Below are 22,005 nucleotides of genomic sequence, written 5' to 3'. Positions count from 1 at the left end.
CAAACACCCCAGCCCCTCCGGGTCCCCGCCAGCCCAGCCTCTCTCCTGACTGTCGCGCGAAGCGGCGGTTGACTAACGCGGGTCAGCCGTTCTGATGAACACAGGGGGGCCGGACGGGCCTGCTGGCTCAGACTCCACGCGGAGGCAGAGCGCTCCCTGAGCCGCAGTTGAAGAAACCGCTCTCGGGCTGGACGAAGGCGGAGCAGCAGCTCAGACTGGGCCAACAGAAGAGCCTTACAATGCCTGGAGCAGTCCGAGGACAGCCCCCGGCGCGAGGCACTCTGGGACTTGTAGTTCGCTTCCCAGACAGCGCTTTTTCCCACTTGGTCTCCCCGCCTTTCAATGTCGCTTTTATTCTTCCCTTCACCTCCCAGCCCTCCGACTTCCTGGTCGTCGCACGTCCTCACGTATGACTACACTACCCAGAAGTCTCCTCTTCGTGTCCCAGCGCGGGCGGTCGCCGGCGGTTCCTCTGGACTACAGGTTCCAGAAGTCCTATGCAGAAGTGCTTCCCTTTCTCATTTCCAGGACCACAATTCCCAGAGACTTCGGCTTCACGGCGTTTCTCTTTTTGCCCGATCTCTCCTGGAGCTGGCTGGGCTTCGGCCGGCCAGAGGCCCACAGCGACGACGTGATCCGTCGTGAGCGGGTCCCAGAGTTTCCTCGGCGGCCCTTTTTTCTCTCCCCTCGGTCGTCCCCCTTGCCGGCTGTCGCGGCTGGCCTGAGCAGTGACCTGGCGGGTCGCGCCTGCGCTCTGCCCTGTTTCCTGCCTGGCTGGTGGCGGCGGCCATTTTGTTCATCCTCCTCCTCCTCCTGCTCCTCCTGGTTGGAGCGCAGTGTCCGGAGCGGGCTGGGGGGAGAGAGCCCAAGAGCAGGGTTCGGTACCTTTTCCTCTGTCCCCAGCCGGTGCCCAGAGCCCCCCTCCCCTTCTTCCCCACCCCCTCCCCTCCCCAGCCCTGCCCTCCCCCTTGTCCCGGGATCGCTCCGTCGCACCCACCATGATGGAAGACGACGGGCAGCCCCGGACTCTGTGAGTACCCGAGACGAGGGGTGCCAGGCGCCAAGAGGCCCGGGCACCGCGGGACGCTAAGGGAGGGAGCAGGAGAGACTGGGTCGAAGCCGGGACTCTAGGCGGCTCCCTGACCAGGGCGGCGTGGACGCGAAGTGCATTCCTCATCTGTCCCCTTTTCCTTGGGAAGGAAATCCTCCCTTCCCCCAAACACAGTCACTTCCTGGGGTCTGGGGCTTGTCTCGACCTTTTTCTCTGGCGCCCTTCTTTGCATGCCCTCCCTAGGCCGGGTTTCTGCACGGCTGAGGCTGTCAGGCCCAGGAGAACTCCTGCACCCCCTGCGCGTTGGGCACCCTGGGCTGGGCCTGGAGCTGCCGGTGCCCACGGGGAAAGGGCCTGGCGGGGGTGGGATTGGGGGTGGGCCCCGCGGGCCCCGAGAAATTAGTACTCACCCCTTACACGTCCTCAGCTCTAGTCGCTCCCGGCTCTTCTCCCCAGCTAAGCTCTCGGAGGAAGCAGGACACTCTTTTACCACTCAAGCCCCTTCTCTCTTTATGCCCCACGTGCCCCCGCCCACGCTGTCAGAAACACCCGCCTAGCGCCCGCTACTTTTGAAGTGCATAAGGGATACCTTTTGCTGCCCGAGCATCTTTCCCTTCTTGGATAAAGAAGTTTACTTTGAGCGCTCCCTACGCTAAACTGACAACCAGTTGTTAAACTCCTTTTGCTCTCTAGGTGTTGCCTCTTCCTAATCTGTTTGTGCGTCGAAACCTTCAGAGTTGGCTAAAATTATGTCTTCATCCGCTATTTGATGTGTGTCTTCTGAACGCTTTTTCTCCTCTCTTGCTGTTGCTTTTTACCTGAAGCCCAATCTAATGAATGAATTCTATCTTACAACCACTTAATTCTGGTTTCCTGCCTTTCCCAATGAAGAGTGATGACTCAGCATTTGCATTCCTTTCTGAGTAGTGTGGCACTCCTTTCTTCTGCATCTTTTTTTTTGTTTGTTTTTTAAGTCTGAATAGTTTTTAATTAAATGTTTAAGTTGGGCACCCTAATTTCCCGGCCTCTCCAGGTTCAGCACTCCTACCTTGAGTACCAAGGAGTCAGATCGCTGCTTTGTTTCTCTTGCCTCTCCTGGTATTGATAGGATCATAGTCCACTTGGCTCTGCTGTCTGATGGGGAAATTACTTTTTGGGGAATAGATAAGGTGGATGGGCACTCGAGAAGTTTGACTAGCTTCACATCTCTTCACTCCTACCAAAGAAAGGATGCTCCGTAAAGAAGACAGATGTTCAATATTGATAGAGATTTTTTTGTGTGTGGCCTTGTACAGGAATAAATGTGTTCTCTAACGTCTCACTAAAGAATCCATCCCGTTTTGAGAATCTGAGGCCTACTGAAGCACATCAAATGCTTCAATGAAGTGCTTGTTTAGTAGAACGTCTTTGTGTTTTGTGTTGTCTTCCATTTCTGCCTTCTCTCCCTAGAAGAAAGAATTGGGACACACTTAAAATTTGTCCTTCAGGCCAGGCGCGGTGGCTCACACCTGTAATCCCAGCACTTTGGGAGGCCGAGGCGGGCAGATCACGAGGTCAAGAGATCGAGACTATCCTGGCCAACATGGTGAAACTACGTCTCTACTAAAAATACAAAAATTAGCTGGGCGTGGTGGTGCGCGCCTGTAGTCTCTGCTACTCAGGAGGCTGAGGCAGGAGAATCGCTTGAACCCAGGAGGTGGAGGTTGCAGTGAGCCAAGATCGCACCACTGCACTCCAGACTGGCGACAGAGCGAGACTCTGTCTAAACAATTAAAAAAAAAAAGAAAGAAAGAAAGAAATTTGTCCTTCAACATCTGTTGAAGCCAAGACTTGGTGTTGAGTTACAATGTGTACTTTGATATAAGCATCTGGGAAAGCTAGACTTAAAGACTAGCTAACATGTATTTAACAAAGATAAAAGTTACATCGTATCTAAAAATCTGAAGTGTCATCATCACACACTGAATGATTGATAAATACTCATGGTAGGGGTCTCATTTACTGTATCTGTCTGTTCCTTACCAAGAGGAATGTCTGGTTTTGTAGTGCTCAAGAATGTGCTTTTTTGATGTCTTTTATTTATCTTTGCATCTACCTTGTCTTCATCCCTATCAGAGTTTCTCCTTGAGACTAATAAGCTAACTTCTTTGTCACTTATTTCCTTCCTCTACCTTCTCTAATCTCTTGTTCTTTCTTTGAAACAGTTAAGTTGTCTATGTTTACAGTTCTCTAAAACTGTGACATGTGTTCATATGAATAAATAGACATCTTAAGCTCTGTTGTTTTGTATGTCAGTACGTGTTTACTATTCTGCCTTCCTTTTTCCTTCTCCCACCCTTTCCCATGGGGACTTTTTCTTTTTCTTTCTTTCTTTTTTTTTTTTTTTTTAAGAGAAGGACTACTACATCTTCCTAGGTCTTATCCCTGCAGCACTTAGTTCACTGCCTGGAACATAAGAGGTACTCAGTGTTTCTACAATGATTGTACTTCTTTCATTAAATTAGTATTAAGTTCTTTTTTAAAAGTCCTGGTTGAACTAAGATTGTAGGCAGACATTACTGTCACACGTGGTGCAGTCTGTTGACTTTTATATATTTTTTAAAACCTTCAAATGTAAAATCTTGAGATAAAAACAAATGTTTCACAATTGGGATTTTTATTAGAGTTTAATACAAATAATGCATAGTAGTTTTTCCAAGAGTACATTTTACATATTCTCAAAGGGTTCTATTAGATATAAGTAACATGATGAAAACTTTGAACATGATTTTAGACGTTGATATCTAGTAGGGTTTTATTTTGTTTATGGAGATCTTATATTTTACATTGTGAGCTATGGATTAGGTTTTTCAAGTGGCCAGTATGTTTTAAAAGAATGTGTTCTTAACAAAGCTTATCTTAAATTGTTTCCTTAAGATGCCTGTGTGTTACTAGTGAGGTTTTTTTCCTGCAGACACACACAAGCTAAGACATATGGTTCTATCTTCAGAAAACAATATGGTGTTTAGAGCCTAGGTAGGTCTTTAAATATTCATTACCTACAGTATTACTAATTTATTTGATGGTATTTAAAGTGGCATAGAATTGCTTTGATGTTGAGCCTAAATTTCTATTTGTCATATAGTTGCTTTAAAGGTCTGTTTTCTGATGTTCTTCATTCTCATTTGACATTTATTTTGGGGTATTATGCATTGAGTAACTTGTGATCTAAAAAAACAAACAAGATCATGCTGTGTAATACTGGTGTTGGAACTGGACTGTCTGACACCTGCCTTGTGGGACACACGTTTCAGGCTTGGGTTGTGTGTAGCTTTGTAGTGCAGTGATTTGATCCATGGTATATCTGAACCTACAATATGACACTAAATTGTAATAGTGTTTTATTGTAGCTTATTTTCTTCGTCTATCTGATGCACCAAAATTGCTAGGAATTCATGTAATACCATGTTATGCAATCCCTTCCTTTAAGGCAATTCTTTCTTCCTGGAAATAAGCTAATGATTTAGAGTATAATCTGAATAAGAGCAAAGCAGAAGAAAATTCTATAAAATATTACAAAATTGACTGGCTATACCATGGATTTGTCTATACTGTTGCTATAATCAAGCCCCTCATTCAAATTCAATTTAATAATATTCTTTGTTTCTTTAAAGTAAGAGAGTGAGTGTGTGTGTGTGTGTGTAAATGTGAATATCTCATATATATAGTTGGTCAATTTAGTTGTACCTCCTGCAACTCTCTTCCATCATACCTTCTTCCTAAAATGAAATACTGTACTGACGAACAATTAATTAGAGATCTATTGAAGAATATTATTGCAAAATCTCTTCTTGTATAGGACTTGTCAAGAACAAAAGCAGAACTGTTACAGAAATTTAGGTATAGTGTTTTGTGTGAAAATGCTGATAATTTCAGCCTTGGTAGGGCTACTCTTTTCAGAGTGAGAGCACATTCAGTGTTGAAAAGTGTCATTAGTCTTCTGAAAGGCATGATATTCTTAACTTAAAATTCTGCCCAGTCAGACACAAGTAGTAGTTTGGCAATGTGAACTTCTGCCTACTGTGAAACTGCTAAGTTTCTAGCCTCAAATTGGATTTTAACCCTGATGCTAGGGATAAAGTTGTCATTTTCAGTTTTTAATGCTTCAGTTCCTACAGTTCCTGTTCTTAGAAGACAAAATAGACTCTAAGGTATGCCTCTTTTAAATTTTTTCCTTGAGTTAAAAATCATTCTGGTATTTCCTAAGTGTTTACTCTTTGAATTGACCTCTCAATACAAAAATTGGAGCCATTTGTCTTTTTTCTGTTATTTCGTATATGTTCTTTAGGTAGAAATTATATATTTAAAGACTTGGAACTTTAGGTTGACTACTTCATAACCAGAGCAGAAAGAAAGTGAAGTGTAGAAGCTGTAATTTGGAAAGAATAAAGATATCATTTCAATGAACTACCAAGAGATGATCTTACTAGGTCAGGCATTGAACTTTGTCTTAAATATTTTTGTTAGTATTTACTTTGGGACAGATTATTTTATGATAATGTAAAGGTACTTACAACAGAATAGAACAGTACTTTAAAAGCTATACAATACGTCTCAAGTGTTATGATGCATGAAGGCAAATGTAAATGAAAAAGCAATCTGAAATTTGGGTACAAGAACTCAGTAAAAGAAAAGGGAGTCTGAAATTTGGGTAAAGTTTAGGTGAAATTATATAGTGAATCATGGCCTCTTAATCCTGGTAAATTAAAATATTGTGTGTGTTGTTATGGAAGGCCTTTCATGTTAGTTTTTGAAATTGAATTTGCTGCTTAACACTTAACTTTGAGTGAAGATAATTTGAAAAATAGGAAACCTTAACACTGGATCTTTTAATAAATATTTCATGACATTCTAAACTTAGATATTAACATTTTCATCTTTGCCTTCAGTGCTAGAAATGTAAATTAATGTATCTAAATATGCCTCTAGAAATTCTTTAAGATCTGTAACTGACAGGAAATAGGTTGACTTGGAATAAGGATTTATTTTTGTTTTTCAGATGAAGTTTCGCTCTTGTTATCCAGGCTGGAGTGCAATGGCATGATCTCAGCCCACTGCAACCTCCGCCTCCCGGATTCAAGCGATTCTTCTGCGTCAGCCTCTCCCAAGTAGCTGGGATTGCAGGCGCCTGCCACCACGCCTGGCTAATTTTTTGTATTTTTAGTAGAGACGGGGTTTCACCATGTTGGCCAGGCTGGTCTTGAACTCCTGACCTCAAGTGATCCACTCTGCCATGGCTTCCCAGAGTGTTAGGATTACAGGTGTGAGCCACCGCACCTGGCGGAATAAAGATCTTATTAAGCAGTGACAGCTTTTATTGTGACTATTAGATACAGAAGGTAACTAATGCCCATACAGTTTTTCCTGAAGAAATCGATGTTTAAACAGTAATGGAAATAGAAAACGATTTAAAATGTATTATATTAAAGTGATAATTCTATTTTAATTTTATTATTAGCTAGCTTCAATATGTGAAATTGAGTTTTATCCATCCGTCTTTTCTCTTAGAAATGAGCCAACTAGCCCTTTAGGCAAGGAACCTAATGTTTAGAAGCTCAAGATCGCTTGTTCGTTTTTCTTTTTTTCTTTTTTTGGAGATGGAGTCTCACTGTGTCCCCCAGGCTGGAGTGCAGTGATGCGATCTTGGCTCACTGCAACCTCCGCCTCCCAGGTTCAAGCGATTCTCCTGCCTCAGCCTCCCGAGTAGCTGGGATTATAGGTGTGCGCCACCACACCCGGCTAATTTTTGTATTTTTAGTAGAGATGGGGTTTCACCATGTTGGTCAGGCTGATCTCAAACTCCTGACCTCATGATCCGCCCGCCTTAGCCTCCCAAAGTGCTGGGATTACAGGCATGAGCCACCGTGCCCGGTCAATTGTTCATTTTTCTTACAGGTAGGTCTACTCTGTACAAAAATCATTTCAGAGATACAGGCTTACAAACGCCTACGAGTTAAGAAGGGGCAAGCAGTCTATGGCTGGCTCATAACCCAATAACCTTTTACTCCTGCTGGAAAAAGTATGTCACTACATTTGCCTGCTGATGGATCGGCTCTTTAATTAGGAGGAAAAGGTGGCACAGTGAACGTAAACCAGTTTGTCACTTGTTTAGTCCTCTATTTAAGTAATATTGGATGTGTGTTTCAATTTTAGAGCAGGGACACTAAGGTTATTAGTATTCATTGCAATAAAATTCTTAACTGGAAAATTGCTACTAATTCTTAATTGGATCTTTTCAGTTTTTTACTTAACCTAAGCTTTCTCAGTCTATTTTTCCCTTTGAGTATTCCATTTTAAAGCATATTGTGTATTTAATGTGGCAACTATGTTGCAAGTCTTATTTTGGTCTTAATACTCAGTTTCCAGATGTAATATATTACAAGTAGAAAAAGAAATTTACTTTCCAGAATGAACTTTGTTAAATTTTACAGATATTGTTTGGTTTATGAGGTTGTTCATAATGGATGCAAATTTGAGGAATTATGCATAGAATACCAGAAAGACTTAAGTGTTTGGCAATTTATTGAGCTAAATTAAGATAAATCGATAGAACAAGACATAAACCAAGGTGGTCATCTCTGCGTGGTGAAGTAGCATTTTTTTCTTTTCTTTTTTAAACTTTCCTGTATTTAAAATCTTTTACACAAAACACATACATTCAATTTGTAATTAGAAAAAAAAAACCCAAATTTTTAAATGTCCATAGTCAAAAATATACCTGGATTTGTCTTAATTTTTCTCTGAATTTCTTAAGAAATCTTTGTATTTGCTTTTTTATCTACATTAAGATATATTTTGTTGGCTGGGCATGGTGGCTCACTCCTGTAAATCCCAGCATTTTGGGAGGCCCAGGCGGGTGGATCACTTGAGGTCAGGAGTTTGAGACTAGCCAGGCCAACATGGTGAAACCCCGTCTCTACTAAAAATACAAAAATTAGATGGGCGTGGTGGTGCACGCCTGTAGTCCCAGCTACCTGGGAGGCTGAGGCAGGAGAATTGCTTGAACCTGGGAGGCGGAGGTTGCAGTGAGCCGAGATTGCACCACTGCACTCCAGCCTGGGCAACAGAGTGAGACTCCATCTCAGAAAAATGCATATATATTTTGTTGATTCTGATGCATTATAGACTAGGAAATTTTATATTTTTCCCTGCTCTCCTAAAATGAAGTAGTGAAGACATCATTGCAAGTAACCTTACTTAGCCAAAAACAAAACAACAAAAACCCTCCACCCTCTGTATGTTTTACTATAACTTTACTCTAATTCTGTTCTTTGTTCATGTAATTGCTTTGGTTGGGAGTCTAAGATAAACTCACTTTATGTTTAATATCCTATTACAGTCAGGTGTTTTAATGAATTAGTATTTGTTGTATTTGTGTGTGTGTGTGTGTGTGTGTGTGTGCTATAAATTATTTTTAATTAGAAATTGTAGTTATCTTGAGACCGGTTTAAAATTTTAACAATTAGAATAAGATGAGAAAATTATATCCAGGATACAGAATAATAATGCCATTGGGGTATACAAGATCACATTGATTTGTTTTTTAAATGTCTCTCAGAGTGGTATTTTAGTGGCCTAAGAACAATTGTTATTTTCCTAAATAAGGGTTAATCTTACTTTCATAGGATCAGGTTTAATTGGAGAAATTTTATTGAAAACAGAGGAAGTTAAAGTGAAATAAAAGGTGGCCGGGCGCGATGGCTCACGCCTGTAATTCCAGCACTTTGGGAGGCCAAGGCGGACCGATCACCTGAGGGCAGGTGTTCGAGACCTGCCTGACCAATACGATGAAACCCCGTCTCTACTAAGAACACAAAAATTAGTCAGGCATGGTGGCATGCACCTGTAATCCCAGCTACTCTGGAGACTGAGACAGGAAAATCGTTTGAATCTGGGAGGCGGAGGTTGCAGTGAGCTGAGATCATGCCATTGCACTCCAGCCTGGGCAGGCAGCAAGAGCAAAACTCCATCTCAAAAAAAAAAAAAAAAAAAAAAAAAAAAAGAAAAGGTGATGAATTAAATGATAACACATTAGAGCCAGAGCTAAAGGAAAAATTGCTGATAACGTATTTTTTTCTTGTGCAGATACGTAGGTAACCTTTCCAGAGATGTGACAGAAGTCCTTATACTTCAGTTGTTCAGTCAGATTGGACCCTGTAAAAGCTGTAAAATGATAACAGAGGTAAGATCTTCCCAGTTCCATGTGCTGACATTAGCATGATGGGTTGATTAGCATGATTTTAAAATTGCGTTATAAGCCTCAAGTTATTCTGGTGGAGAGATTTGTGTTGTGTTGACTTATTACTTTGCTTTGGCTCACAAACTAGGCTTAGGATGGAGTTTTATTTGAGAGGGCAAAGTTTCTGTGCTGTTAATCTCAAACGGTCATTCTTTGTGTTGTGGTTATCTTGAAGTGATTCTGCTTTTAGAACACTATTAGAGCTCATTTCAGAGTGGTGAAAAACTGGAAAGTATTTCATACAATTCCAATAAGAATGTTAACGATTTGGACAGTATATGTTCGTGTGCGAGAACACGAGGTTATATGTGTAGTGTGCAGGACTGTTTGTCTCTTGTGTCTGTAGCAAATACTTAACCTTTTTATGCTTTCCTGCTAAGACTGTAGCAGCACCCGATGAGTCATGTTTTAGGCTTTTTTTCCTTGTCTTTTTGTTCATTGATCAGCTTTTTTTTTTTTTTCTTTTTGTCTGTTTATACTAGATACTGCAGTAAGTGCTAGAGATACGCTGGTGAATAAAGATAATTCCTCGTCCCATAGAATTTTACAGTTTAGTAGGGAGACAAAGGAGTTAGCAGGCACTTAGGATATAGGATAATAAAGGCTCCAGAAGCAGACAACTTAAAGTGCTGTGGGAGCAAATGGGTATCCAGCGCAGCCTGAGGTCAGCGAGTGGCTTGTTGGAGGAGTCACTGCCTAGGCGGAAACCTTAAAAGGATAGTAGTACATACTGGCTAGAAAGGAATTGAGGGAAGAAGGGATTCCAAATAAAGGGAACTTTGATCCAGGTTGGTAGGGAGAGCAGGAGTGCTTAGGGCAGAGAGGGAAAAATAGAACCTGTAGCATTGTTGTAGTTTAAAATGGGATTAGTCAGAAGAGATGGCAGGAGTGTATGGAAAGGGCTAGAAACTGTGCTGAGAAGTTTGTTTGGTTCTGAAACGGAGAGCTGTTAAAAACCTTTAAAGTGCTTTGGCCTTTTGATTATCTTTCCCAACTAATGACAGTCATCATTTTGTTCTGGTATATTATATTTTTCTTTCCTGCCTTTAATTATTCGTGCTTTCATCGATCAGAAATTTCCTTTGCACTAGGCACTATACAAGGTACTGGAGATATAATGGAGAGACAGCCAAATGAGTTCCCCAAGCAAATGGGGATGTAAGCCATGAAGAGAATAAAACCAAGTTCTGTGATGATTGGAGGGTTGGTGCTATATAGGCTAGGTGATGAGAGATGTCACCTCTTTGAGCTGAGACGACTAACAAGATGGTGCTATCTATGGTAACAGCTGGAGGCAGAGGAAACAGCAAATACAAAAGTCTTGAGTTGGTAATGAACTTGTGTTTGTGGAATCAAAGGCTGATTACTAGAGTCTGGTGAGGGATGGAGGGAAATGAGTCTAACTAACAGCAGGATTCAGAATCACAGGGCATTATGGGCCATGACATAGTTTGGGTTTTACTCTGGTCGCAGTGGCAGACCAGTGGAGGGGCTTAAGCAGGGGGATGAGGTGCCAAGATTTGTATTTTTAAGCTTACTACTCTATGTAGAGAATGTCTGTTATATGGAGAATAGATTATAGCGGGCAAGAGCAGAAGGAGAAAAACCATCTGGATTTGCTTCACTAGTCTAGGTAAGAGATGATGGAGGCTTAGTCTCAAACGTGCTAGCCGAAGTCAAGATAAGGACAGAGGTTGATAGATTTGGAATATATTTTGGAGGTAGAATTGATAGGACTAGGTTGGCTGTGGGACATAGGGAAAGGAAGAAATCGGGAAATACCCTAAGATTCATGTTAATGCAGTTGCATAGGTGGTAATGCTATTTATTTGCTAAAATGGGGGTGATGTGTTGGATGTCACCACAGGGAGTGGTGTTAATCAGGAATTGTGTTTTGGCAATGTTAGATTAAAGCATGAGTTAGACATTGAAGTGGACGTTAGATTAGGCAGTTGGATAAAGTAGTTTGGAATTCTGGAGACCAATGCTGAAGCTTGCAGTGGTATTTGAAGCCATGGGACTAGGTGAGTTCACAGAGAGAGAATGATGGTGAAGAAGAGCACAGAGGCCATGAGGTCTGAGCCCTGGACCAGCTCAACATTTAGAGTTTGCATAAAGGAAGAAAGATCCTGTGGTGAGGAAACAGGAAAACCTGAGTGTGGTAGGATACAGAGAAGAGAATGTTTAAAGGAGGATGGTGGTCAGCTGTAGTGAATTCTGCTTGGAAGTAAAGATTAGGATGGAAAAGGGATCACAGATGCAGCAGAGAGGTCATTGTTGAGCTCTACATGCAGTTTCAGTGGCATGGTTGGCTTAGAAGCCGACAGAAGTAGGTTTAGGAGAGAACGCGTTGTGAGAAAGTGGGGAAAGAGTCATCAGAAAATTTTTGAGAAACATTTGATAAAGATTTATTTTAACAGTATTTTTTAAAACCCCATGTATACATATAGCTATTTGAAGGGTAGAGGGACTCAAAATGAATTTTCATAACTTCCGTATTCTAGAACTCTTAGATTTGAACTTGTAAAGTCTCATATTTCTCTGTCTTGACATTTATGTCATCCAACAAAAATTGGTGACAACACTAAATAAGGTAGGGACATAATTGATTTTTTTTTTTTTTTTTAAGAGACAGGGTCTGACTCTGTTGTCCAGGCTGGAGTGCGGTGGTGCCATCATGGCTCACTGCAGCCTCCAACTCCTGGGTTCAAGCGATCCTCCCACCTCAGTCTCCCAAGTAGCTGGGACAGCACCACCACACTTAGTTCATTTTTAAATGTTTTTGTAGAGATTAGTTTCACCATATTACCCAGGCTGGTCTTGAACTCCTAGGCTCAAGTGATCCTCCTGCCTTATCCTGCTAAAGTGCTGAGATTATAGGCATGAGCCACTGCACCCAGCCATAATTGATTTTTTTTTTTTTTTGAGACGGAGTCTTGCTGTGTTGCCCAGGCTGGAGTGCAATGGCATGATCTCGGCTCACCGCAGCCTCAGCCTCCTGGGTTCAAGCGATTCTCCTGCCTTAGCCTCCTGAGTAGCTGAGACTACAGGTGCGTGCCACCAAGCCCCACTAATTTTTTTTTTTTTTTTTTGTATTTTTAGCAGAGACTGGGTTTCACCATGTTGGCCAGGATGGTCTTGATCTTCTGACCTTGTGAACCGCCCACCTCGGCCTCCCAAAGTGCTGGGGTTACAGGCAGGAGCACTTTTTTTGTTTTTGTTTTTTTTTTTTTGAGACAGATTCTGGCTCTGTCGCCCAGGCTGGAGTGCAGTGGCACAATCTTGGCTCACTGCAACCTCTGCCTTCCAGGTTCAAATGATTCTTCTGCCTCAGCCTCCTGAGTAGCTGGGATTATAGACATCCACCACCAAACCCGGCTGATTTTTGGAATTTTTGGTAGAGATGGGGTCTCACTGTGTTGGTCAGGCTGGTCTCGAACTCCTGACCTCAAGTCATCCAGCTACCTCAGCCTCCCAAAGTGCTGGGATTACAGGTGTGAGCCACTGTGCCCAGCCCATAATTGATTTTTAGGATGTCACTTGGTGGTGTAAATAAGAAGCTTCCAAAGGGTATAAACTCTAATACAGAGTATCTAGCAGCTATTTATTTTTCTTTCATAAATTTCATTTCAGTATGTGAGAAATCCTTTTTCCCCATAGTTTTATGATTTTTTTTACTTTGGATTTGTTATCATAGATTCTAGCTTTCCTTATATAATACAAATATATATTATTGTTTCTAAGTCAAATTTTTTTAGAGTTTTATTATCTCTGATAGTTGGGATGTGACTTAGAAATAAATGGTGTCTTAGGTGAAATGCAGTGTGATGTGAATATATGAAGTATGTGATATCAATGAATATATGTGTATATGTACATGCACGTGCATACATTGATTGGGAGCTGGCCTGCTATTAGATAGATTTGAAATTGGTGTTCACGAGTAGACTAGTTTCCTAAAGTGTATGGGATTGTCATAGATCTACCATTGGACCCCTGTATGTTTTGCTGTGATTATCAATGTTTTCCTTCGAGATCATTGGGGCAAAAGAGATAGGAGTGAAAGGAAAACTCAACTGGCACAATTTTAGGCTCTTATTTATTTTGATGTCCTTTCTTCAATGAATATTTATGGTAAATGTAATAACTCTTTTACAAGAAGAATTTACATGTGTGTTTTAATTTGAAGTCTTCCCCCATTTCCTTTCTTTACCTCTTAAGAACAGCATTCACGTGGCTGCAACAGTAGGATTTTGTATGAGAGCCCATATTTTTGTTGTCAGTATTAACGATCCCACTTTTTTTCCCTCAAGGAAATGCCTTCTGGTTCCTTTGCCACTGTTGTTTAGACATCTTATTTTGGATTTTTCTTCTAAAACTTTCCTGGAATGAAAAACTGTGGTTGTTGAAAAGATCTTTATTTTATCTGGTATATTTATCCCTTGTAAGTCCAACTAGAATTCCACATTTTAAATATTATTCTTACAGGGCATTTTACATTGAATAATGATAACTGTTTGTAGCCTTACATAAAAATATATACTTGTACAGTTGTGCAGCTCTTCAGTATAGGTTGCAGTTTCATAGAAATTCGTTTCCAGTTTGGTTGTCAGGTGAGAATGTTGCTATAGCTTGGGTAGTACTACTTTCTTCACATCTTTATAAATGTGTTTTAGGTAACTACTGTCAAGCATAGGGTTGCAGAACATATTTAATATAGATTTTTTATATGGTGTTTTTATTATGTAAAATTGTAGCTTTGTCTTGGAATATTTTATTCAGATACATTTTCAGAACCTCTTTTCTTGATCACTGCTGTTGTTTCTCTGATCTTTGGAAGACCAAATTCAAAGTATATAGAATCTTCAGTACATTAGACTATTTTGGAAGGTAGGGAATTCATTTCAGTCGCTGGTTGTAAAGCTTAAATTTTCCTGTTTTTATTTTCATTCTTTCCATATCCAGAAAAGAAATCAATAAAAGTCAGTCTTTGTAGCAGTATAGAATTCCATCATTTGTAGTATTGATCCTAATTTTGATCAGGAGTAGTTTATAAAGTTGGTTCATTCTGTATTTCTGTATCCTGGGATACCACTTACAGAGGATTATGATGCATAAGTAGAACATATTTTAAAAATAATGTTGGAGAAGGAAAGCAATGGTAAGGAGTGGTCCTCATCAGATCTGAGTTTGAGGTTTTGTTTGGTTTAATATAAGCTTCTATTTTATATTTAACAGACTTCACCAGAATTCTTTATTTTCATTTAATACTGATGCTCATAATTCTACAACTGCTTTTATAGTTCCGTTTGAGTTCAGTAGTATTCTGAGGTGCAAAGTCAGGTTTAGCTTTAAATCTTATTTTAAAAGTATTAGGCTTTCATAAGCTTATGCAGTCTCACCTTGTACATTCCTAGCTATCAGTAATGTTTTTTCCTGGATTTTCTTCTCAGCAACCCGATAGCAGAAGGGTCAACTCTTCTGTTGGATTTTCTGTTTTGCAGCATACAAGCAATGACCCATATTGCTTTGTGGAATTTTATGAACACAGAGATGCAGCTGCTGCATTAGCTGCTATGAATGGGAGAAAAATTTTGGGAAAGGTAAGATAATAGGATGATGGCACCTTATGAGTACATATATTTGCATGTTAAACTAGTTTGTATTCTTTCTAGGCAAATTTTTGAACAGATACTCGGCTGCTGAGTGATGGTTTTGCTTTATTCAGCTTAGTGCTTTTACAAAAATAACCCTGCTTGATAAATGATTTGATAAGTGGTAAGTGTTGTAACTCATGACATGCCTAATAATTTTATTAAATATAATCTTTATTTTTAGGAGGTCAAAGTAAACTGGGCAACCACACCAAGTAGCCAGAAAAAAGACACTTCCAGTAAGTACTCCTGCTGCATTTTACTGTGGAAGAGTTCTCAAATTATCCAGGAAGCATTACCAGCTTAAATAGGGGTTTTCCCTCCTCTAGAGTTGCCTTAAAAAGGTTTTAGTGGCTGACTTCTTAAGTATTTGATTACCAAATGCTCTGATTTCAGATCACTTCCATGTGTTTGTTGGGGATTTGAGTCCAGAAATTACAACAGAAGATATCAAATCAGCATTTGCCCCCTTTGGTAAAATATCGTAAGTATCATAATCAGTACTACACTCAGTTGTGATAGGCAGAATTGTATATGATTAACTTATAATTGAATTAAGATTTTCTTTCTCTAGTTAGTATGGTTTTGTTTTGTTTTGTTATTTTTTATTTATTTATTTTGGTTTGTTTTGAGTAGTGGATGTTGTTGAAAATGTTAATGTCATTTCAGTGTCTTGGGGTCTCGTTTTCATCTAATCCTGTGTATAATATGTTAAAAAAATTTAAGTGATTGTTTGTTATCTTTGAAGCAGATGTTTGAATGGTAAAACTTATAAAGTCTAGCTTTTTTGTCATGTGTTTTCAAAATTTGGTGGTTTAGGATAATGAGTTAATCAAAAGTAAATGTGATTTATACTGTGTAAGAGTTGAATAACTTTTATAGGAGGAATTTATAAATGGGAGAGTAGGTAAATCCTTGAATATATTGTGATTAAATTGGAAATGTTCATGTTTTATTATGATAAATGTGTTTTTGATATTTTAGCTGTAAGTGAAAAGTACTGTTATACTATTAAAATGTTTCAATGTATGAGTCATAAATGTGGGTTTAATTAGTAGATGTTTTTTGTTAGTGATATTTGATTCTACTAGTTAAGAGGCAAATGTGGTTTGATTTTTAACAACATTTATGCTCAGATTTTACTGTTGTTACTTGGTAAAAAAAAATATATTGGAAAACTAAAAATGATTATGAATTGTAGAAAATGTTTATCATAATTTATCTTTCTGATTAAAATCAGTTTATTTTGTATATTTCCTATAGATTTAAATTAAACATCTTAGTACTATTTACAGGAAAGTGTTTCAACTAAGAACAACAATATTTTCTCTATTCAATTTGTTGTTCTATAGATTTAATTTCTTTAAAAGATTTAATTCTTAACTTTCTGTTTTGATATTTGCTTTGCTTTTTAATCTAAATGTGGTAAGTAGTACTATTTTAAAAATCAATATAAAAATAATACAGGTTGCTGTTTTTCAATCTTTATTTATACCTGAGACCTGCAGTTTTTCTTAAGTCCAAGTCACAATTAAAAGTAATAGCATTCTGGTTATTTTGCAGAATTGCTCATAAGAATGGACAGGATCTTGAAGGCTAACTGCAAGGAACTGTGCACACTGGAACTCAGTTGTAGATTTTTTTTCTCATTTCTATTTATTCTTATTATACATTATTTATATATACATATTTTAGTATTTACATTTTAACATTCTATATTCAGTGGAGTTCTATATTTCCAATCATTTAACTTACTCACTAAAATTTCTGTGTAAATTTGTTGTTTTCGTACTGGTGTGCTTAGCATTGTTGTTAGTTTTTTATTCTCCTTTCTTAAATTTCTGAAAATGTCAATTTTTCAAAATTTACAGCTGCCCAAACTCCAAAATGATGGTAGAGAATTGACCAAGAAAAATAAAGAAATCTGTTAACAGGCCATGTATGCCTTTTTAATTCCTATTTTTTCCTCTTTTTCAATTTTTTAATATTTCATATATTTTGTATCACTAGGCAGAAGACATTTAACTATTTAGAGATTGCATGGTAAAGTAGTTAGTATTGTTACAGTAATTTATAGAATCAGTAAACCTTAGAGGACACTAGTAAATAGAATATTAGAAAGGGAAACTGTTGTTCCTATTAATCTTCAAATTTGAGCATTTAGTTTAGAAAGCACAGGCTATTTGATTAGGTTGCATGTTTATTACATGTTTTTGTCCTACTGCTTTTTTCTAACAGGTAAAGAAGCATTAGGGAGAGTTCAGGAATGGTTGTAGTTAATTAGGGCTAACTGGAATTTTATTTTAAAAATGCTCACAATACAGTGTGTGTGGTTCCTTTTAGTTTTTATTTTGAGGGTGGCTCTTACTTCCCTCATTTAGCTGTGCTTCTTTTCACAGGGATGCCCGGGTAGTTAAAGACATGGCAACTGGAAAATCCAAAGGCTATGGTTTTGTATCTTTTTATAACAAACTGGTACGTTCTTCCATCTCAATTTATATTTTTTAATACTAAATTCAGTCATTAGTTACTTAATGTATTGAATCTGAAACTTGAATATACTTGAATGTTAACTGCAAACACAACTTTTATGTAATGTTATGTATGTTTTAATAATAGAGTATAATTTCATTCTTTCATAAACTCGAAAATAAATAGCTAGAAAAAGAATGATTATACTATAAGGAAGATTATTAAAATTGTGTTTGTACATTGGTAAAGGTCAGATGGATTTAGAAGTAAAGCCCAAGTCTAGGACAGATGAGCTAATCTGAGAATTTAGAGAGTAGGTAAATTATATTCAGTTTTAACCGTGAAAATCTCAGTTCTAACTCTTCCTTTTAAATTACTGTTGATACTCTTATATGACTGGGATGTTAGTGACTACAGCAAATTATATAAATAAAAATTTAAGCAATTCATCTTGATTTTTGCATATATTCTTTGTAAAAGAGGTACCAAACTAAGCATTTGTGTTAACTGTAACATTAAATAATAAAGTGGGCTTTGATTTTAAAGCAGTTTCAATAACTTAAATCACCTTTTTTTTTTTTTTTTTGAGATAGTCTCACTCTGTTGCCCAGGCTGGAGTCCAGTGGCGCCGTCTCAGCCCACTGCAACCTCCGCCTCCCGAGTTCAAGCAATTCTGCTGCCTCAGCCTCCGGAGTAGCTGGGATTACAGGCGTGTGCCACTAAACCCAGCTAATTTTTATATTTTTAGTAGAGACATGGTTTCACTTGTGTTGGCCAGGCTAGTCTCAAACTCCTGACCTCAAGTGATCCTCCTTCCTGCCTTGGCCTCCCAAAGTGCTGGGATTACAGGTCATCTACATTTTATTGAAGTGGTAAGATAAAGGGCCAGAGTATCTGTTTTTGCTTAGATTGAATCACTCAAGTTCAAATCATTTTCTAGTTGGTAATAGTTCAGTTTTGTTTTGTTTAGGATGTTTAGTGAATTCATCTGCTGATTTGTATTGGATCCAGCAGTGCCGATGCTTTATTTAATCGTGCTGAGTCTTATTTATCACTATTTTCTTTGTGATTGTGCTTTCTTTCTTTTTTATCCATAGGATGCAGAAAATGCGATTGTGCATATGGGAGGTCAGTGGTTGGGTGGTCGTCAAATCCGAACCAACTGGGCCACACGTAAACCACCTGCACCTAAAAGTACACAAGAAAGTAAGATATATCTACTGTATGTGTTAAAATTATAGATTCTTCACAAAATCATGTATCATGTATTCATCTAGTCTCAATTTCTGATTTATTTATTTAAGAGACAGGATCTGGCTCTGTTGCCCAGGCTGGTGTGCGGTGGTGTGATCTTGGCTCACTGTGGCCTGAAACTCCTGGGTATAAGTGATCCTTTCACCTCAGCCTCCTGAGGAACTGGGACTACAGGGACATGCCACCATGCCCAGCTAATTTTTAAATTTTTAATAGAGACAGGGTCTGGTTATGTTGTCCAGGCTGGACTTAGTATTTAATTAGTGTTTCAAGACACTAATTTCATTTTATGTTTCGTTATCTGAAAATAGTTGGGCTATGATATAAGTATTTTTGGAGCTGTGAATCACCTGATTTTATAGATCAAGTCTGTGTCAAATCATAGCATCAATAAAAATTATATTTTCTCCTCCCATTGAGGTATATCTTTTTTTTTTTTTTTTTTTTTTTTTTTAAGGCGGAGTCTCGCTCTGTCACCCAGGCTGGAGTGCAGTGGTGTGATCTCGGTTCACTGCAACCTTTGCCTCCCAGGTTCAAGCGATTCTCCTGCCTCAGCCTCCTGAGTGGCTGGGATCACAGGCGTGTGCCACCACACCCAGCCAATTTTTGTATTTTTAGTAGAGATAGGGTTTCACCGTATTGGTCGGGCTGGTCTCGAGCTCTTGACCTCGTGATCTATCCACCTCAGTCTCCCAAAGTGCTGGGATTATAGGTGTGAGGCACTGTACCCTGCCTTAATTTTTGAATTTTTAGTAGAGACAGGGTTTCGTCATGATGGCCAGGCTGGTGTCGAACTCCTGACCTCACGTGATCCGCCCACCTCAGCCTCCTAGAGTGCTGGGATTACAGGCGTGAGCCACTGCGCCCAGCCTTATGCATATCTTAATAGTATATAGTAATTAACAAAAGACAGTTTTATAGTACCATATAACAGTCAACGTTTTTGTTTTGTTTCTGCATACAGACAACACTAAGCAGTTGAGATTTGAAGATGTAGTAAACCAGTCAAGTCCAAAAAATTGTACTGTGTACTGTGGAGGAATTGCGTCTGGGTTAACAGGTACAATGTTTGGTTTTCTAATCACCTCTGAGGAGCTTCATCACTATTCTTATGAATTTCATGATACACATCAGCCATGTTTTATTTGTATGTTTTGTTTTATAGATCAGCTTATGAGACAGACATTCTCACCATTTGGACAAATTATGGAAATAAGAGTTTTCCCAGAAAAGGGCTATTCATTTGTCAGGTAACACTCTACTTGAAATATCATTATTACTCTTACATTTGATTCGTTCTTTTCACTTACGTTCCCCAGGGTATCAGTGTCTGTTATTTTAGTGCTTCTTTGCAATATAGAAGTTTAAGCTACCTACCTAATGTACTTTAGAAAAAAGTACCAACTTGCAGGTATAAACTGATGAGTCTCCATATTACTTACTGTGTTAGGTTCTTAAAAAATAAAAAACAAAACCTATCATTTTTCTTTCTTAGATTTTCAACCCATGAAAGTGCAGCCCATGCCATTGTTTCGGTGAACGGTACTACGATTGAAGGACATGTGGTTAAATGCTATTGGGGTAAAGAATCTCCTGATATGACTAAAAACTTCCAACAGGTAATTCGATTTTTCATAGCACTTTTTAAGGTTTCCATCTTACATATCACATAAAAAGCTTTGGAAACTCTGTAAAATAAACAATAAAATAAAGCATATAGCTACTTTCAGTTGATTGTATTTCAAAATTGATTATTTGCGGTATTAACTGAATCTTAATACTTTCTTTTCACAGGTGTCACCACCCCAATAAACTTAGACAATGATAAATAACAGAGTCCTATTCACATAAGGGTGCTTACTTAGTTTTTCTCTTCCTTGTCTCCCACTCTTTCTTCATATACGGTGTTTCTTACGTGTTCCCTAAAACAATAATTTGCTTTTTCCTAGGTCGACTATAGTCAGTGGGGCCAATGGAGCCAAGTGTATGGAAACCCACAACAGTATGGACAGTATATGGCAAATGGGTGGCAAGTACCGCCTTATGGAGTATACGGGCAACCATGGAATCAACAAGGATTTGGAGTAGAGTAAGTTGTTTGGGTTTTTCCAGTATAGAAACATATGGTTCTGAAAAAATAAAAGTGTGTTTTCCTAAGGAGAATCTATTTTAATTATATACATTGAGCTATTTGGCATTATGAGCATTATAGAAACAAATCTAACAAAATATGATTTATGAGGCTAAGGAATTACTTCTCATTACCTAGGTAGAAAGGAGGGATTGGGATAACATTTAGTGTGTCCTCTATGATCCCTGTAAGCAGTTGGTAGAATTTGATTTACATTTGTGATATACTTTTATTTATTTTTGCATGTGAAAGATCTTTGTCCAGGTATATGCAGAAGTTTGATGGTTTTATGCCTATGTGGTATGTGTGAGAAATCTGAGGTTTGTGTGATACAAAGTAACTGCCTTTTTTTTTTTTTTTTCCTTTTTGTTGATGAGAGTGGGTTCCTCCTTTGTAATTCCACCACCCAGGGCCAGCCCATACCTTTATTTTCTGATTTCTTCCTTTGAGAGTCTTTCCAACATGAACTTGTGTTTTTAAAATTTGTTATGTAATAGATGATGTATTGAATCATTCACAATTTTTAAAAAATTAGTTTGCAGATACTCCTTAGACATCATTGTGCTAAGTTGTGGTTATCTTAAAAATATCGAAGACTAACACATATATCATTGACTTCTTTGATCTATTTGTTGTAGGTGTGTTGATTTCTGGTTTTCTATTCTGTGATTAGGCTCTGCTTGATTTTTGTGTAAATACATACGTGATTTTTTCTTTCTTGTGTTTGCTGAAGATTTTTTTTTTTCTTCCAAGTCAATCACCTTCTGCTGCTTGGATGGGTGGATTTGGTGCTCAGCCTCCCCAAGGACAAGCTCCTCCCCCTGTAATACCTCCTCCTAACCAAGCTGGATATGGTATGGCAAGTTACCAAACACAGTGAGCCGGGACTCTTAAAAAAAATTGTAATTCACGATAGGCTTCGATTCCCTGTGACACTCTGAAGACATGAAAGTAGACATCGGAAAATGAAAATATTTATTTTAAAAATTGAAATGTTTGGAACCTTTAGCACAGATTTGCTTTGGTGAAGGACACATGTCTTCTAGTTCTGCCTTTTTAAGTTTTTGTTCATGATGGATATGAACATGATTTTTCTTTGTGTACAAAAACTAAAATAAAGTCAATAAAGACAATTCTGACTACAAATTTTGATATAATAGGAAAA

At 38.6% G+C, this 22,005-nt stretch overlaps 3 protein-coding genes across 8 annotated transcripts in view; all 3 read left to right on the top strand.

The window, feature by feature from the left end:
* The window catches only part of PRDX3 (peroxiredoxin 3), a 497,514-nt gene that overhangs the window by 71,239 nt on the left and 404,270 nt on the right, over positions 1 to 22,005 (top strand). The gene's annotated exons all lie outside the window — the stretch shown is intronic.
* Positions 1 to 22,005, top strand: part of RGS10 (regulator of G protein signaling 10) — a 738,227-nt gene that overhangs the window by 644,855 nt on the left and 71,367 nt on the right. The window lies entirely within an intron of this gene.
* On the top strand, positions 946 to 21,973 carry TIAL1 (TIA1 cytotoxic granule associated RNA binding protein like 1). 4 transcript variants are annotated; one of them, XM_050803984.1, is made up of 13 exons: positions 954 to 1,030; positions 4,005 to 4,066; positions 9,176 to 9,272; positions 14,783 to 14,932; positions 15,168 to 15,222; positions 15,380 to 15,467; positions 17,383 to 17,458; positions 18,553 to 18,661; positions 19,674 to 19,769; positions 19,875 to 19,959; positions 20,205 to 20,328; positions 20,659 to 20,798; positions 21,594 to 21,973. In XM_050803984.1, the coding sequence occupies exons 3-13, from the start codon at positions 9,261 to 9,263 to the stop codon at positions 21,718 to 21,720; spliced, it is 1,062 nt and encodes a 353-aa protein (XP_050659941.1). In that variant the 5' UTR covers positions 954 to 1,030; positions 4,005 to 4,066; positions 9,176 to 9,260; the 3' UTR covers positions 21,721 to 21,973. The 4 variants fall into 4 exon arrangements, with proteins under 4 accessions (XP_050659939.1, XP_050659938.1, XP_050659941.1 ...); XM_050803982.1 differs by lacking the exon at positions 4,005 to 4,066 and having other exon boundaries at positions 946 to 1,030; positions 14,834 to 14,932; XM_050803981.1 differs by lacking the exon at positions 4,005 to 4,066 and having other exon boundaries at positions 946 to 1,030.

This window comes from Macaca thibetana, chromosome 9 (assembly GCF_024542745.1).
Source record: "Macaca thibetana thibetana isolate TM-01 chromosome 9, ASM2454274v1, whole genome shotgun sequence".
Taxonomy (NCBI): Eukaryota; Metazoa; Chordata; class Mammalia; order Primates; family Cercopithecidae; genus Macaca; species Macaca thibetana.
This window is presented reverse-complemented; position numbering and strand designations above follow the sequence as displayed.

Coding starts and splice junctions, on each gene's coding strand:
- TIAL1 (XM_050803981.1), top strand. CDS start 999: ATGATGGAAGACGACGGGCAGCCCCGGACTCT. Junction 9,273..14,782: donor GCTGTAAAATGATAACAGAG/GTAAGATCTTCC, acceptor TTTTCTTCTCAG/CAACCCGATAGCAGAAGGGT. Junction 15,223..15,379: donor CCAGAAAAAAGACACTTCCA/GTAAGTACTCCT, acceptor CTCTGATTTCAG/ATCACTTCCATGTGTTTGTT.